This window comes from Petaurus breviceps, unplaced genomic scaffold (genome assembly GCF_028583685.1).
Source record: "Petaurus breviceps papuanus isolate PSGF00001 unplaced genomic scaffold, PetGlider_PUasm1.0 208, whole genome shotgun sequence".
In the NCBI taxonomy this organism is placed as follows: Eukaryota; Metazoa; Chordata; class Mammalia; order Diprotodontia; family Petauridae; genus Petaurus; species Petaurus breviceps.
In genome coordinates, this window is record NW_027185852.1 from 22,421,707 (window position 1) to 22,437,592 (window position 15,886).

General features: G+C 51.1%; 1 protein-coding gene across 1 annotated transcript in view; it reads left to right on the forward strand.

The window, feature by feature from the left end:
- Window positions 1–14,656, forward strand: part of NDC1 (NDC1 transmembrane nucleoporin) — a 33,121-nt gene extending 18,465 nt beyond the window's left edge. The window contains 8 exon segments of the mRNA XM_069093538.1: window positions 767–928; window positions 1,621–1,869; window positions 2,285–2,406; window positions 2,999–3,049; window positions 6,030–6,093; window positions 6,709–6,809; window positions 7,689–7,849; window positions 12,493–14,656. Of these exon segments, the coding sequence (XP_068949639.1) occupies window positions 767–928; window positions 1,621–1,869; window positions 2,285–2,406; window positions 2,999–3,049; window positions 6,030–6,093; window positions 6,709–6,809; window positions 7,689–7,849; window positions 12,493–12,556 (974 nt within the window). The 3' untranslated portion in view covers window positions 12,557–14,656.
- The last annotated feature ends 1,230 nt before the right edge of the window (window positions 14,657–15,886 follow it).

The window sequence follows — 15,886 nt, forward strand, 5'->3', positions numbered from 1 at the left end:
TCAGATGTAAAAATGTCTGTGCCTACTGCACAGGGTTGGGTTTGGTTTTACATTACTTTTCAGGACTTTCTATGGTAAAATAGTAAGTTTTTTTGCCTTTGGGTCCTTTTGGCCTGGCTGCTGGGTTGATGGTGAGGGAGGAAGATTTTGGAAAAAGAGATGACGGAATCAGGATCCCAGCATGTCTCAACAGGCTGGAGTGGTGGGCCAAACCCAGGGAGGGTGAATGTAAAGCCCTATCCTGCTACAGCTCATTCAGTGTTTTTTTAACCCAGGTCTAGCATGGAAGAGGTCTAGCCCTGTATCAGTGTGTGTGTAACCATGGATTGGGGGTTGTGGGACTTGGCAGCCCTGAAAGTCTCCTGCAGCCGGGCTTAGCAGGGATGCTGCCAGCCCACCTCTGCTGCCATGGGAGCAGTTTGGGCACCACATTTGAGGGAAGACAGTGAAACACTAGAGGCATCCAGGGGAGGGCAGCCCAGACCAAGACCCTGTGGGGATCCATAGACATAGGTGGGAATAGTGAGCCTGAGACTGTCTCAGCATGGCGGCGGGAAAGGCCGGATGTGAGCAGGGTCAGTTATTTGGAGGGTGGTCAGTGAGGACAAGCAGAGGGGAAGGGGTGTGGGGGGGCAGGGGGCCCTCATCTGGGCTTTGTGCACAGGCTTTCAGGGGAGGCTCCAGTCCTGAGGCTGCCCCTGCTTTTCTCTGTCATATTGTGATGGGGGTGTTGGCTGCATCTCTGAGGCTGTTGTCTGCTCTCTAGGGGGGCACCCCCACAACTGGGTGGCCATATCTCGTGAGTGCTTGGCTCTGCTAAACGGCTTAACTCAGAAACTCGTGATATACCAAGAAGCTGCTGCCGCCAATGGACGAGTGAAGCCCCCACCTGGTCCCGTGGAGCCGAGAAAGTCCCCTGTGATGGAAGGTAACTCAGGCCAGCCTCCCTCACCCTTGCTGGGGCCTCTTGTGGGCCACTTCGCTGTCTCCAATGTGACAATTAGCCCCATTGTATAGATGGGGAAACTGAGGCCTGGAGAGCTTGAGTGGCATGCTCATGGTCCCATAGGAAGGCAGATGTTCCTGGTGGTGAGGCCTCCTTTCTGGGGATTGGAAGAAGAGCCAGGGTGGAGAGAGGCGGCCTGTAGGTTACACTGGTCCTCTGAGCTAACCAGCTGACACGGCACTGCAGAGTGGGGAGAACAGGGCCGTGTCCTGCCCCGCCATGCCCCCCATCCCCGTCTTTCCTTTTGTCTCTTGTTTTTGGAGGCAGGAGGCTTGCCAGATTCCCGTTCCCTGTGGTCCCTGTGTTGAGGAGAGTCCTGCAGCCTCTTGGGGTTCACATTCTCGTGGACGTGTCCATTTTCTCCTTGTTCCAGCATCCCTCTGCACAGGTTCCCCGGAGTCTCCCCAGGCTTCTGTGGATGTTTTCTGGGGCTTCTTCAGGCTCTGGTCTCTTACATTCGTGCACCATGACTGCTTCCGATGGCTCATTAATGGACAGCCAGGCCACATTGGAGGGGGCTTCGGAGAATGGGGGCGCGGGCCTCTGTGGGCCTCACACTTCTCACAGGCAGAGGAACACTCGCTAACGCACATGTGTGTTTGGTTTTGTTGCAGAAGAAATTGCCTTTCAGACTCCCAAGGCCAGTCTGATCTCGAAGGCTTTGATGCCATCGCTGGTGAAAGCGTCCCTTTTTTCTTCCAAATTTGCTTCTCCCAATGCCCCCACCCCGGTCGGCTCTCCTTTTGGTGACAATCTAGGGACCCGAATGATGGGCATAGGAGATTTCAAGTCCCCTACGTACGAGGGTCCCCTGAGTCCCCAGCTGACGAGAAGAGGTCCCCGACTGTGGACTTCCCTTACAGGTGAGCACTGCTTGGCTTTCCTTTCCTTCTGCCCTGCATCTGGTGAGCGGCCACGTCAGGGTGTAGTGACTACGTGTTTACTCCAGGCCAGGTAGTGTGCACAGCCCTGGGCTATATAGGTACACGATGAGACAGACAGACAGGCCCTGCCCTCCAGACTCTTCCCTTGTAAAGGGGGATGTGATGGAGCTGGCGGAGGCAGGGGGTGGTCACCAGCATGGGGCGGCAGCGAAGCCTGGAGGACTATGAGAGGTCTGGGGAGAGGCCACCTGGCCGGTGCTGCTGGACTAGTTCCAGGGATGGAGGGAGCATCCTTCTTCCCAGTCCTAATTAGCACCTACGTTCTGTGTTCACATTTTTGTTACTCTAGAGCAAACTTAGTGAACCCAACATCCACTCCCCCTTCTCTCCTTAGACCTGCAAGGCAACGGGCCACGGAGCCCCTTGGCACCTCCCCCAGTTAGTTGTGGGGCCAGCCATAAGGGCGGGGGCCCGCCCAGGAGACTGTATTCGTGGCTGCAGAGTAAACAAGAACAGGTAGGCCGGAGGGGCGTGGTGCCCACCCAGAGAGTGCTATGGTGTGTGCCCAGACAGCGCCGTTGTGCACGGGAAGCCCCCGGACTCTCCCTGGGGAGGGCTGCTCCTCCATGGTGGCTGTAGGTCGTGGGCAAGGCTGTGATCTGGGGATAGAAAGGGCTGACTGTGTGCCTTGGACAAAGCACGCCACTCCTGGGTATCTGTCAAGTGAAGGGGCGGGGCTAGCTGCGCTCGCAGCTCTCTTGGAGTTCTGGAGTTAAAAGACATGGGGAGGATGGTGCCCTGGAGGTCAAGGGTGCCCCGGCCTTTTGTAGTCAAGTTCTGTTCACGTGGCTTGCTGTCTTCCTGCCAAGGATTGGTCCCCAGTTTCTGGTTGCTGCAGCCAGCTGGTGGGGAGGCTGGGGCCCCTGGGACCCCCTGTGTGTCACACGGAGCCGGCCAGGCCAATGCTGGTCTGGACTTCATTTGACCGCAGTGTCTTCCTGCCGAGCCCGTGTGCCACATTGCCCCGTGGTACCCTGTGGTATCGGTGCCGCCTACTCACAGGTGGTGCCCTCCAGCCTGGTCCTTCATCCTCTCTTTCCCTGTCCAGGTGAAGAGTTTCCTGTCCAAGCGTGTGTTGATTGTGTACTTTTTCAGCAAGGTGAGGCACCAGCCTAGGGGGGGGGGGGGGGGGGGGTTAGGAGGGGGGGGGGAGGGGGGGGAAGGGCAGGCGGGGCCTGTACACCAAGGCGCTCTTGGGCTACTGCTGCAGGGGCTCCATCTGTCCAGTGTCTGTTATGGGAGGACTTGGCCTTGACCAGGCTGGCTGGGAACTTTCTTTCCTTCCTGTTTTAATGACAATGCCATTTTAATTGGTTTCTTTTGTAATCCTTTGTATCTTATGCATTTAAAAACCTGCTTCTGCCAAGGGGTCCATTCTCTCTCCCAAGCTGACTGTCCATGGTGTCCGGACTACAGAGTCTGAAGAACTCCAGACTAGATGGACATCTTAGAGTCCAGAATGTCAGGTCTGGAAGGGCTGAGAGAACATTTAGGCAGGAACCTTGGCATCAGAGAGACCCAGGAATCATAGCATTCAAGGCCCTCATTTTACACATGAGGAGAGTGAAGCCCAGAAGCTGGGGCAGGTCGTGATGGAGCCCGGCTGCCAGCACTGCCCTGCCTGCCTCTCATCTGTGTGGAGCCTCCTGGGAGGCTTGAGGGGGGACAGGTGTCGAGGGCCCCTGGTGGGGCCTCCCTGCATGGCGGGAACTCCAGACACCAAAGAAGTCTGTCCCTTGGCAGATGGAAGCCACGTCCCTGTTTCTTGTGCTCTGGCTGCTTTGCATTAATCCATCCTTGCTGAGCAGAACTGCTGCCTAGAGTCAGGGGGAGCTGGAAGGAGGGATGTTGGCTTCCAGTAAGTTTTTAATCCAGCCTCGAGTTTTCCTTCCATGGCTGCTTGTCAAACACCAGGTTCGATGCCTGGCTGATCTCAGTGTGTGCCCTCCAGCTTCAGAGCATGCCCTCACTCCCTGTCAGGGCAGGGTCCTCAGTCGGTGAGCTGAGCTGCTTAAACATCTTTCCTTATATCCACACCACTATTGGCAGACATTGCTTGAGTGCCTACCTGGCTGGGCCTAGGGATAGCAGAGGGGGGCTAGCTCCAGCTGGGTGTCTCAGGGAGGCCTCCACGTGCAGGTGACTGGTGGCGGGAGAGCAGGGGAGCTTTTAGGGAAAAGATGGTGGGGAGGTTGAGTGGGCCAGGATGCTGCAGGCTTGAGGGGCAGGGACCTGGGTCCCACAGAGGGTGGCTGGCAGGGTCCTGGGAACCGGGCATGGAGTGTTCTTGATGCCTAGGATGGGGGGGCGTGGTGCACGATGCCCAGAGCCAGCATAGGCCTGGCTTCTGCTCCAGGGCCTTCTTTTTAATTTAAAATGAATTTAATTTAATTTAAAAATGAAATGTGATTTTTTGAATTAACAAAAATCCATTTTTCCACTTTAAGCCCGCCTCCCCTGTCTTCTTCCCCAACTGCTGGAAGCCAGACCCCGGTGACAAATGCATATAGTTGAGTCGGCTGGGGGAAGCAGGGGGAGGCTGGTTCTGTCCTTGGGCTTCATCTCAGGGGATGGGGAGGACAAAGGAGAGCGGGTGTAAAGCCCCCTGCAGACCTCAGGGCACTTGCAGGAACGGCTCCAGCCCACATCTCCACACTGTTTGTACAGCAGTGTGTAAATTGGGCCGCGAGGTGGCACCACAGGGCACAGAGCACCATCCACAGTCGGGAGGGCCCTGGTTCAGACCCAGCCTCAGACACTGCGCAGCTGGGTGACCCTGGGCAGGTCACTTCACCCCTCCTGCCTCAGTTTCCTCTTCTGTAAAATGAGCTGGAGAAGGAAATGGCCAACCCTTCAGGGTCTGCCAGGAAAACCCTGAGAAGGGTCACGAAGGACGTGAGTGAACAGCAGGACAGACAGTTCTTGTGAGTCTGCTGGCTTCATCCTGCAGCTCTCCATGACAATGATGGCTAGCATTTATGCGGGGCTCTGAGGTTGGCTAAATGCTCTTCAAACGTCATCTCATTCGTTCCTTGCGCCGGCCCTCTGAAGAAGGTGCTGCTTTCCCCATTTTACAGATGACAAAACTGAGGTAGACAGGTTAAATGACTTGGCCTAGGTCATACAACTAATAAGTAACTGAAGCAGGATTTGAACCCAGTCTTCCTGACTCCAGGTCTGCCACTTTGTCCCTTGGGCCACCTACATGCTCCCCCAAAATCAGAAACACCAGCCCTAAAGAAGTCAAAGAAAGAAGTGAGGGCGCGCGCGCACACACACACACACACACACACACATACTTGCACGCACACACATACACACGCACTTGCACACACATACGCACTTGCACACACATGCATGTGCACACAAATGTAGCAGCTCTTGGTGGCACATTAATGCAGTAGAATACTACTAAGCCATAAAGAATGCATAGGGAATGGTTGTGGAGAAACCTGGCAAGACTTGTATGAACTGATGTGGGGGGGAGTGAGCAGAACCAGGTGAGCTTCTATTAAGACAACATTGTAAAGGCATCCGTGCAGTGTCCGGCTATGATTCCGGAGGACCAGTGCTGAAACACGCTACACACCTGGTTGAGATAATGTCATTTGGTTAAAGGGTTTTGTTTGTGTCTTTGGAGAGGGATTGAGGGGATAGAAAATTGTTTTTTTATTAGAAAAAAGTTAATTAAAAAAATATTTTATACCTGTGGGCCCTTTTCCTTCTTTGGGCTTGAGGCCTAGTGATCACTGCTGCTCCTTCTAATGGGGACCCCCTGTTGCTGGGCGACTCTTCTCTAAAAATGTGAATGTATATAAAAATCCATCATAGAATTTAACTTTAAATCTCAGAGTTTTGGAGATGAGTGAGACTTTGGAAGCCCCCAGTTGAGACTTTTCATTTTACAGATGGAAGAAATACCAAGACAGAAAGGGACTTTGCCAAGGTCCCACAGCTGCAGCTTGGTTTCCCAAGTCCCAGGTGTTGCTTGTTGCACTGTGGGCCGCATGTGGGTGGGTGAGAGCATGCCATCTGCCTGCTGCCACCACCAAAGTGAACTTGCTTCCCTTTGTTTTTAGCATCCAGAGGCCTCTATCCAGGCAGTTTTTTCAGATGCTCAAATGCACATCTGGGCATTAGAAGGTAAGGTGTTCTTTTTTTTTTTTTTGAGTTTTAATGTATTTTTTTCAGTTACATGTAAAAACAATTTTTAACCTTTGTTTTTTTTTAGTTTTGAGTTCCAAATTCTCTTACAGTCTCTTTCCCCTTTCCCCTCATTCCGAAGGCAAGCAATTTGGCTATACGTGTTCAGTTGTAAAAAACATATTTCCATATTAGTCATGTTGTGAAAGAAAATAAGACCAAAAAACCCCAAGAAAAATAAAATAAAAGCGTGTGCTTTGGTACACATTCAGATGCCATCAGTTCTTTCTCTGGTGGTGGTAGCGTCTTTTGTCATAGGGCAGGAGGTGAGGTGAATTCACGCAGCATGAGACTTTGTTAAACCCGCTGACCATCTGCCTGCCTGGTCATGCGGGGGCCCAGGTTGTGCCGCCAAGTGCTGGTCTTGGGCCAGAGCGTCTCTCCGGCATCCTTCTGTGCCCTGGTCTCTGAGAGCCGAGCCCAGAGCCTCTGTTCTTGTCCTTAGCCCCTGTGCCCAGGCAGAGGGCTCAGCGCATCTCATGGGTCCCATGGGAGGAAACACTGCTTTCATTCTGATTTCATTAGAACCTGTAGCTTGTTTGTACTTCCTTCAAGGTCTGTCGCACTTGGTAGCAGCTTCCTTTACTGAAGACAGGTTTGGAGTCGTCCAGACCACGCTCCCCACCATCCTGAGCACTCTGCTGATGCTGCAGGAGGTGAGGGCCACAGACAGCTTTCTGCCTCATGCTGTCAGAAGCTATGACCAAAGGTCAGATGGGGAGGGGTCTTTCAGTGCCTCAGAGAAGGGCAGTGACCTCCTCGTGGTCACCCAGTCAACAGGGGATGGGGTATGTCTGAACTCAGGCCTCTGGGCACCTTCTTGCCCCTGCTCTTGAGAGCCCTCCATGTGTTTACTTGTAGGACTTGTCCAGGGTCACTGGGCAGGGGAGGACTGTGGCCCCTTTTGTCCAGACCATCTTTGTGCCGTCTGTCTGCATCTCTACTGGGGAATGGTCTCCTGGTAATCTCTGCTGAGTCCCTGGCTGTGGGCTTAGGAGAGCAGTGGAGATGGAGGCTGTCTTTCTCTGAGAGGGGCAGGAATTAGAGGCTGTAACTTAAAATGACCTAAGTTAGAACAGTCCTTTAACTTCTCTTGTGTGGTTACCCATCACTTTGACATTCTCCTTCTTCTTGGTCCTACATTCCTTTCCTCGGGCAGCCTTTAGATAAGACGCAGTGACTGCCTGTGTGCACCACCTCCTTGTATCCTGACCTTGAGGACTGATGCCAAAAGGCAAGCACCTGGGTGCATAGTACAGTGACTGGCCCAGGTGTGCCCTGGGTGATGAGCCAAGCCAATGGAAAAGCTCCAGGAGCTTGAGAAGGAGGTGCAGGCCTGGGACCTCCTCTCTGGCTTGGCTCAGGACTGAGAGTTTACATCCCAGAAGGATGTGATCTCTTCTCTGGCCAAAGGTGGCCTCCAACTGGCAAGACTTTTTCTTATCTGAATGCCTCAGATGCACAAATGCAGTCTGATCCTGTGAACTAGGCCTCAGTAACCAGTTCTAAGTGGGCCAACTTCCCTTGTCTTTTAGGCAGTCGACAAACACTTCAAGCTGCCGCACGCGTCCAGCAGACCACCCAGGCTCTCGGGAAGCCTCGTGGACACTTCTTATAAGACCCTGAGGTTTGCGCTCCGTGCATCCCTGAAAACTGCCATATACAGGATAACCACCACCTTTGGGGAACATCTCACGTAAGTCTGTCTGGAATCTCTGCTCCCTTTCTTTGGGCGAGTGCTTTTCAGCAGCACTCCAAGGTCCGGTGCTTGTCTGGAGTCCATGCAGCCAGCTTGAGAATTGTGGGGGTTCACAGTGGTCATAGTGACTGTCATGATTCTTTTATGAGTTGAGATAACCCCATCTGAAACCTAGAGTAAGGCTCCAGTGTGAAGTCTGATCATCAGAATGGATGGAGCCGAACTTCTTAAGCGTGTGAAGGACAGCCCCTGCCTTGGAGCCTTTTTTCTCAAGATTTAGGCCTGGGACCAACAAGTATGGTTGACTTGTTTAAGGAAGGCCGTAGGAGGTGAGAGGTACCACATAGAGGGGAAGAGAGTAGAGAAGTGTTGGGGGACCGGCTGAGAGCTGCAGGCTGCAAAGCAAGGAACCCCCCAAACTGCCAGAGGTTCTCCTTTAAAACACAAGAGAAACTTGGCACCCAAGTGGCCTGACCATTTGAGAAAAGCCTTTTGAAAAGGTGTTTAATACCACTGCTCACAGACCAGGGCAGAGAATCCCATTTGTACGAGGTCCTAATGCTGGAATGCTGAATGGAGCCCTCCTTGGTGAATCCTGTTGAAAAGAGACAGCTGGAGAGAGACCCCTAAAGCAGGCCCTGGAGATATTCCACCCTCCTCAGTGGGCTCTCCCTTGTGAGCCCTGCCTTGGTTCCAGCTGGAAGGGACTCTGGTGACCACTGTCCCACTCCCTTTTTTATGCATGCAGCTAGGTGCAGAGAGAGGAGGGGACAGGCTGAAGGTCAGAAGGGGGAGTAGGCCGGGCCCAGGTCTGCGGACTCCAAGGCTGCTGCTTTTCTGTGATCATATGTTTTTCCTTCAAAGAAAAACAAGGAAGAGAAAATAATGTTAAGAACTAAAAGAAATAGTTAAGAACATGAAAATACTGAATTAATAAACACAAGAGCTGTTTTTAAGAGTAAGAAAAGTGACAGAATGTAAGCAAACTTAATCAGAAAAAGGAGAAAGAAAACACAGATGATCAGAATTAGAAACAACAAAATAGCTATCAGAGCAAAAAGAAGAGGGTCATGGGGGGGGTCTCTGCCAGCATAGGGTCTATCCTGCTTTTTGCCTCTGTGGGTAGTTGTCCTTTGCTCAGACCTGAAGGTGTGGAGCTGAGGCTCGTCCTTGGCCTCTGCCCAGGTCATCCTGGAATCACACTCTGTTTCACAAACATGGACATGCACACACATACACACGCACACACACATGCACACACATGCACTCATGCATGTGCTTGTGGTCTGGGCTTGTCTCCCCAGGGCAGTGAGGTGTCTCAGTTGGCCCTGGCATGCACCAGGCATTAAGTCAAACAGCTGGTGATCAGTGCCAAGCAGGGCATCAACACCTTTGTCCTTGGGACTCAGCCATAGGTTCAGGATCCTTTCTGGCTCAGACCTGCGGTGATCCCCTCTCCTGTTCCGATGGGCCTCTTCTCCACTCGTTCTCCTGAGAGAGTCTGAGATGTGAAGAGCCTTGCTCAGAGTCTCGGCCAGCCCACTGTGGTCACGTTCATGCCAAGGCCAGCTCTCTGCCCACCATGTGTGTTTGAGACGTCCTTTCTTGAGGACCATTTAGAAAATTCACATAATCTTATCAGTAGGGAAGATTCTGGCAGAATTGAATGTTGATTTGGGACAGCCATGCAGAAGAATAGGCCCAGGGAGAGTTTTTTCGTGATAAAAATGGTATGCTTGAGCCCCGAAGTCCCCATTATGGCCTGTGTAGAAGTGGAGCCTGCCCACCAGAATCAGGTTTGGAAGTCACTCCTACCCTCTTGGTGGGACATAATCACCCCCATTTCCAGAACTCCTCCTCAGGCACACAGAGCACTTGACCCAACCTTGAGGGAGTGTTAGTGTGAGTCTCATCATCCCTGTTTTACAGATGGGGAAATGCAGACTCAGTGACGTCAGTGACATGCTTTTCCCATGGACACTTTGAGTAAGAGGCAGAAGCAGGATTCAGACTTGGGGGTCTCTGGACTTCTAGCTTGGCATTCTTTCCATTGCCGTGTGGAGATTTTATTAGAAATGCTGGTGCTGATAACCTGGGGAGATGGGCTGGGCCTGGGCCTTCATTTGTGTAGGGAACTCCCGGGTGAGGAAAGGCCTCATGCACTGCAGGCCACCCTGCTTGGAGCACTCAGCAGCCAAGTGATTCACCCCGGGTCAGTCACGTGGCCAACACTGGTCAGAAGGGGGGCTGGCCCTTTAACTATTGCACTCCTTGGCCTGATAACACAGGAGAAAGATATTAGAAAATGAAGAGGACAGAATATCATTTACAAATGTCTAGGCAGGACGTCTAGAAAATACAGTGATCTCAACAAAAATGGAGGAATTGAATTTATCAAGGTGTCAGTGTATAGAAACCCATAATATCATTCAGACTTTCATGCTGCCAATTACACCAAGAAAACATGATGAGAAACTTCAACAAAGAGCATGAAGTATTTGGGAAATAAGTTAAACACAGGTGATGTTTATAGCAGCAAATAGCAAACTATTGACAGGAAGAGAAGAGAAGAGAAGAGATAATGAGGACATTTACTGACCATGGATGGGTCATATCAACCCGGTAAAAAAAAAAAGAAAGTATACCCAAATCAACGTGCAGATTGGTATAATACAGTCAGAATGCCAGAAGGGTTGGGTGGTGGTTTTTTTTTGAGAAGCTGAGATATAGAAATTCTCCCGTCACTTCTCAATGAGCATAATTTATCTGTGAGTGAGGCAGCTTGGTGTGGTGGAAAGACTATTAGACTGGAAATCAGTAGCCTGTAGTTCTAATCTTGTGTCTGCCACTGACTCTGTGTGACCTTGGAAAAGGGGTGGGGGGCGGGAGCAGACATTTATTAGATGCTGATTCTGTGCTAGAGCTTGGCAAAGATCCCATTTGATCTTGGATAAGTGACTTGCCCCCCTCTGGGCTTCAGGGAGCTGCTCCTTCATCCCTGAGTAGATAATTTTGTGAGTTGATGTGACTGAAAAAAACCAATTATTCCTGGTGACCAGCTTTCTTGTGCTAGACTTCTCAGAACTTATCGAGGGTGGTCCTTGGTTGTAGCCAAGATCATAAATGTCTTTAAAATCTTTATATTAAAAAAAAAAGACAACTTCTCCTTCCCCCCCCCCTTCCATCCTCCTTCTTTGGTGTGTCCTCCCCCTCAGCCGGAGGTCCCCACTCTCTGAGTCCCCTGCCAGTGAGGACAGCAGTCCTTTCTTACTAGGAAGGGGGCCCTGCGCTGAGGTGTTCTCAGTCCCCTTTGGGCTCCCACACTTTGAGAGGCTGTCAGGACAGTCTTGAGTGTCGAGGATGCAGAGCAGTGTCGGACATGCTTCTGCCTCCAAGGACCGTAGCTCTAGCTGAGAGACAAAAGCTGTAAGTGTGAGACAGATTGGAGAACCGCAGAGTCTCCGGCATATTGAAGCTCGAAGGGCACAGACAAAAGATTGTCTAATAAGTTAAAAAAAAAAATGACCAGGAAAGACTGTCTGCCCTTGCACAGCTCAGTGTCAATGAGTGAAGAGGGGCTGGTGGTGAGGCCTTGCTTTTCTGCAATGCAGCAAGAACGGGTCCAGAAAGGCCCAGAGTGGTGCTGGAGGGGAGAGAGAGGCCTCCCTCAGCATCTGTCCACTGCTGCTTTAGGCATGGTCTCTGTGGTCCTCACCCACTGCAGATCCAAGTTGTAAATCTGAGGGAAGTTGGAGGGAGACCCCCACGGACAGACACTGTAGGAGTGTAGGCTGTTCAGTGAAGAGAGGGGCTGAGGGCATCTCATACCAGTGCTGATGGGTGGAGGCCTGCACATTCAGGGTCATTGGTGCTCCTCCCCCTCTAGCACTTGCTCCTAAGAAGAGAAGCGGCCAGTGCAGCCCAGATCTTGTGGGAGGGAAGTGACTTGTGTGAGGTGACATGGCTTTTGGTGATAGAGTCAGGATTAGAACTCAGGGCTCCAAGCTCCTTCAGGGAGCTTTCTTCTGGTCTTCCCTGTTCAGTATTGTGAACCTTCCTTATGTAAGGTGACAGGGATGTGTCCAGTCCACTTATCAGTTCTGAGTAAGATAGTGAAGGCATTTGACCCCTTACAAGGGCCGACTTCTTTTATCTTCACAGTGAGTGTCTGGATAGATCTGCCTTAGTGTTAGTATAGTGATAGATTTGGGAGAGAATGAAAAACTCTAATATTAGCCATCCTTGGGTTCAAAGGGAAAAGGGTATTGAACACTAAGCCATTAGCTTTGAAAATGCTTCCTGTGGCCATTGTGTTCTCACCACACAGTGTGGTTTAAGGGATCTTACATGAAAGGCAATCCAGAAAGCCCACAACTTCGAGACGATGCAGGGGCTGGTCCAGAGAAGCCTCTGCTGGGCCTGGAGCTTGGCGTCCCAAGTAGGCAGCACAGGCTGGACGCCCGTCGGGTGAGCTCTCCTCCTGGTGCCACCCTGAGATCTCAGAGCAGGGCCTCGGGGAATGGACTGACCTCCGGACTGACTGAAAGATGGCAGGGCCTGCTTCGTTGTGAGCAGTGTTGGCTTCGTGTTGTGTGGTTCACGTAAAATAAGCTTATGCTTTGAATTTGTGTTTCATTCAGCGCCGTACAGGCATCTGCTGAGCATCAGAAAAGACTTCAGCAGTTCTTGGAGTTCAAAGAGTAGCTAAGTAACAGAGACTGTGCTCATTACGCTGCTGATCCTGCCGCACATGGGACAGTAAATGCTCAGCATTCTTGGATCAGAAGAAAATGGACTAATTAGATGCTTCCTTTGTCCTAGCGGTTGCTTTGAAAACTATACTTTAATGGGAGAAATCATGGAAAGAAATTCTCAGCCGAATAACAGAAAACTGCTTTTTTGTCCTGATCACTTTTTTTTCTGGCCGGGGAGGGGGATAATAAAGTCTTTATTCCTCTCTGTGAGCATCCCTGACGGCAAACACTTGGAAAGTCTGAGCTCTACCTTTTGAGGAAGTGGGCTGTTGGTCTGCAAAGGTCACAGTGAGGAGGTGGCAGACGGGCAGAGAAAGGCCGGGAATATTGGAGGCAGATTGTGTTTTTATTTATGGGGAGAGATTAGATTTGCATGATTGTCCAAAAGAGCCTTCTCCCGGCACAGATGCCAACTTTACTTTCAGGAATGTGGATAATTTCACTTCTTAAATTACAAGATTAAGCATAAACATTCATTTTATGAAAAACAATTGACCAAAATCTGTGAATTGAACTTGGTGATTTGCTGGTAAATAAGCAGTGAATGAGGGTCCATGTTCTGGACTGACTGGGTTTGCTTTCTTTATCCAGAATGGAACATGATACAATTGTAAGGTGTTTAAAACAAGGAACAAAAGAAAAACGTGGGCCCCTTTTCCCTGGGTGTTTTTGGGGGCCGACTTGCATTGTCGGGCTGCTTTGCAAAGCTCTCTAACCTTAGAGAGGGAGCAGCCTCTACTCTGCCAAGAAACGAGGTTCCTCGGGTCTGCGGGGTGGGGGCCCTTTCCAGCTGACGGGCAGCACCAGGGGATGAAGGCTGGGAATCTCAGTGGCTTTGGACGAGGCCGCATCCCACAGTTCCCGGGTCTCTCATCTCTGGCTTGGCCCCTGCCCCCAGCTTGGAGCTCAGCATCCTGCACAGCATGTCCAATTCCCTGCTGTCGATCACTGTAAGATGGGCCACTTCAGCCCTGGGCCCCAGGGCTCTCTTCAGCCAGCACATACCAACCCATGAGGTTAAGTGAATCCTGCTGGCCTTTCAAGTTTCCCCTCTTTGTGAGCAAGGCCCCACGCTTCAGCCTGTCAGGCTCTCCCTGCTCTCTGTTGAATTCCTAATGTGGGCTAGATCTTTTTACTTTTTAAATGTGAAAGTTGAGTTTGCAATATCATCACCTCTTTGCTTAGACCCAAATACTCGACTTGCCAGAAACACAATGGCTGGGTTGTGTCCCACAGTCCAGGGAGCTAGAAGCATCAAGTGGCTTAGATTCCATTCCCAGTGAGCGGCATTACAGGTGATGGGGTCGTCTTATGCCTCCCAGCCTCCTATTAAATAGGAATAACCCCATTTAACCTCTTGGTGTCCTGCGGCTGAATATGTGATGATTCAAGCTTTGAATGGTTGGGTTAAAGTTGCTGACCAAGTACAGAATGCTGCCATTTACCAGATGCTCTGGGTAAAGGCATTTATTTGAAACCTAACACAGAGATCCATGCCTGGGTCCTCAGCTCACTCCCTTTGAAAAGGCACAAATCTTTTGGAGATTGGGAAGCCTCCACCTCTCACCAAATAGTCCTCGGGCTGAAAAATTGGGATTGGGGCTCTTTTCCCAGCCGTGATTCCTAGGTGTCTTCACACTGGCTCTTGACCCCTGGAGTAAGTGGAAAGGCTCCCCTGGCTGTGGACAAGAGGGGCTGGGTGTATTCCACTCCCCTGCAGCCTCAGGCTGCTCAGTGGCCCCCAGCATCTCCTGTGAGGTTAGCCCACGGCTGCATCATCCAGTCACCTTCCCCAGAGCAGCACCGTTCTCTGCTCCCCTGGATTCTGCTGAAGGCAGCACTGGGAGTATCGGCAGAGGAATGGGGATCCTCGACTGAGCTCCTCAGCTGGCCAGGCCTGGACATGGATTTGTGACTCTACAGAGGTGCTTTCTTGATTGTTAATTTTGTGTGCCTTCCTGTATTTATCACTCTTGAAAGTTTTTTTTTAAACTTTTGTATGCCAAGTGACCCAATGTTGGAAAACAAATAAATCAGAAATTTTAAATGGCTTGTTAATTGAAGTGTGTGGAGCTAAAAAGGGCACATTCTTTACTGTCTATCCCTTTGTTAAGTGGGGAAGCAGCATAATGGCCAGGGGTTCCCACCGGCACAGGAATGCTTCATCTTGTGTCACAGACCCCCTTGGCAGCCAGTGCGGCAGAGCCTTTGGTCCCCATCTCTGAATGCTGTTCTTAAATGTCTGAGATATCCATAGGATAATAAGGGAAATCAGCTGTACCCAGTGACCCCCTGAAATCCATCCATGGATCCCAGGTTAAGAATCCCAGCCACAATGGGAATTGCATCAGCTCGGAAGTCAAGAGGATCCCAGGCCTCCTGCCAGCAGGTTGTGTCCTGTCTGACTTGTACCAGCATTCCATGTCTGTGGAATGGGGGACAGTGCTCCCCCGAGGTCATAAAGAAACCCTTGTCAAAATGAAAGTGCAGAGGGGAGCTTTGACCCTCGTCTCTGTCTTCCTGGGCGACTTCTCTCCTTTTAGCCCCAAATGGCTTTCTTGCCCAAGGTAGAGAAAGCCTGTTACACCTAGTTCTTTCTGGTCAGTGGCAGACATGATTTGAGAAGGCCCAAGTTCTTGGGATCTTACTTTGTTTTTTATTTTCAACTGGACCAATTTGGCTGGGTAATAATCTGGGTTCAATTGTCATGTTAATCAGCGTGCATTCTCCAAGTCTCCCTCTGTCGTCTGGAACATTCTTCTGGGCTGAACCAAGTTTGAAGTGCTGAAAGCTGCCTTCTTTCCTCCTGGTCCCCTCACCCCCAGATCCATTTTCTTGCCAAATAGTATTTGTAAATAGATCATTCTCCCCCAGGATACTCGCCTTCAGTCAGATGAGATTGATGAGCCATCTCCCTTTGGAGTGACCCTCCAGAGGTCCCTGGTCCCTAAGCCCTGTAGACACTTGGTTAGCCTGGAGCAGGGACCTGTGTGCCTTGGGACCTGGCTCTGCTTCCAGCAAGGTGGGGGACCCCATGTCGATCACTGTCCCTCCCTGGGGTGTCTGCAGTCTAAAGTCTGGCCTCAAGGCTCCCAGGGAGAGGGGAGAGAGAGTGGGACACATGGTGACCCTTCTGTGAATCTTCCCTGCCTAGCTACTGTGATTCATTGGCATGTGTGAGCTGTTTGGGAGACGTCCTTTCTGTGTTCTCCCACATGGCTTTTGTCTGTTCGTGCGTGTTTACATGTATTACACACACATGGTTGGGGGGGGGGTCCAG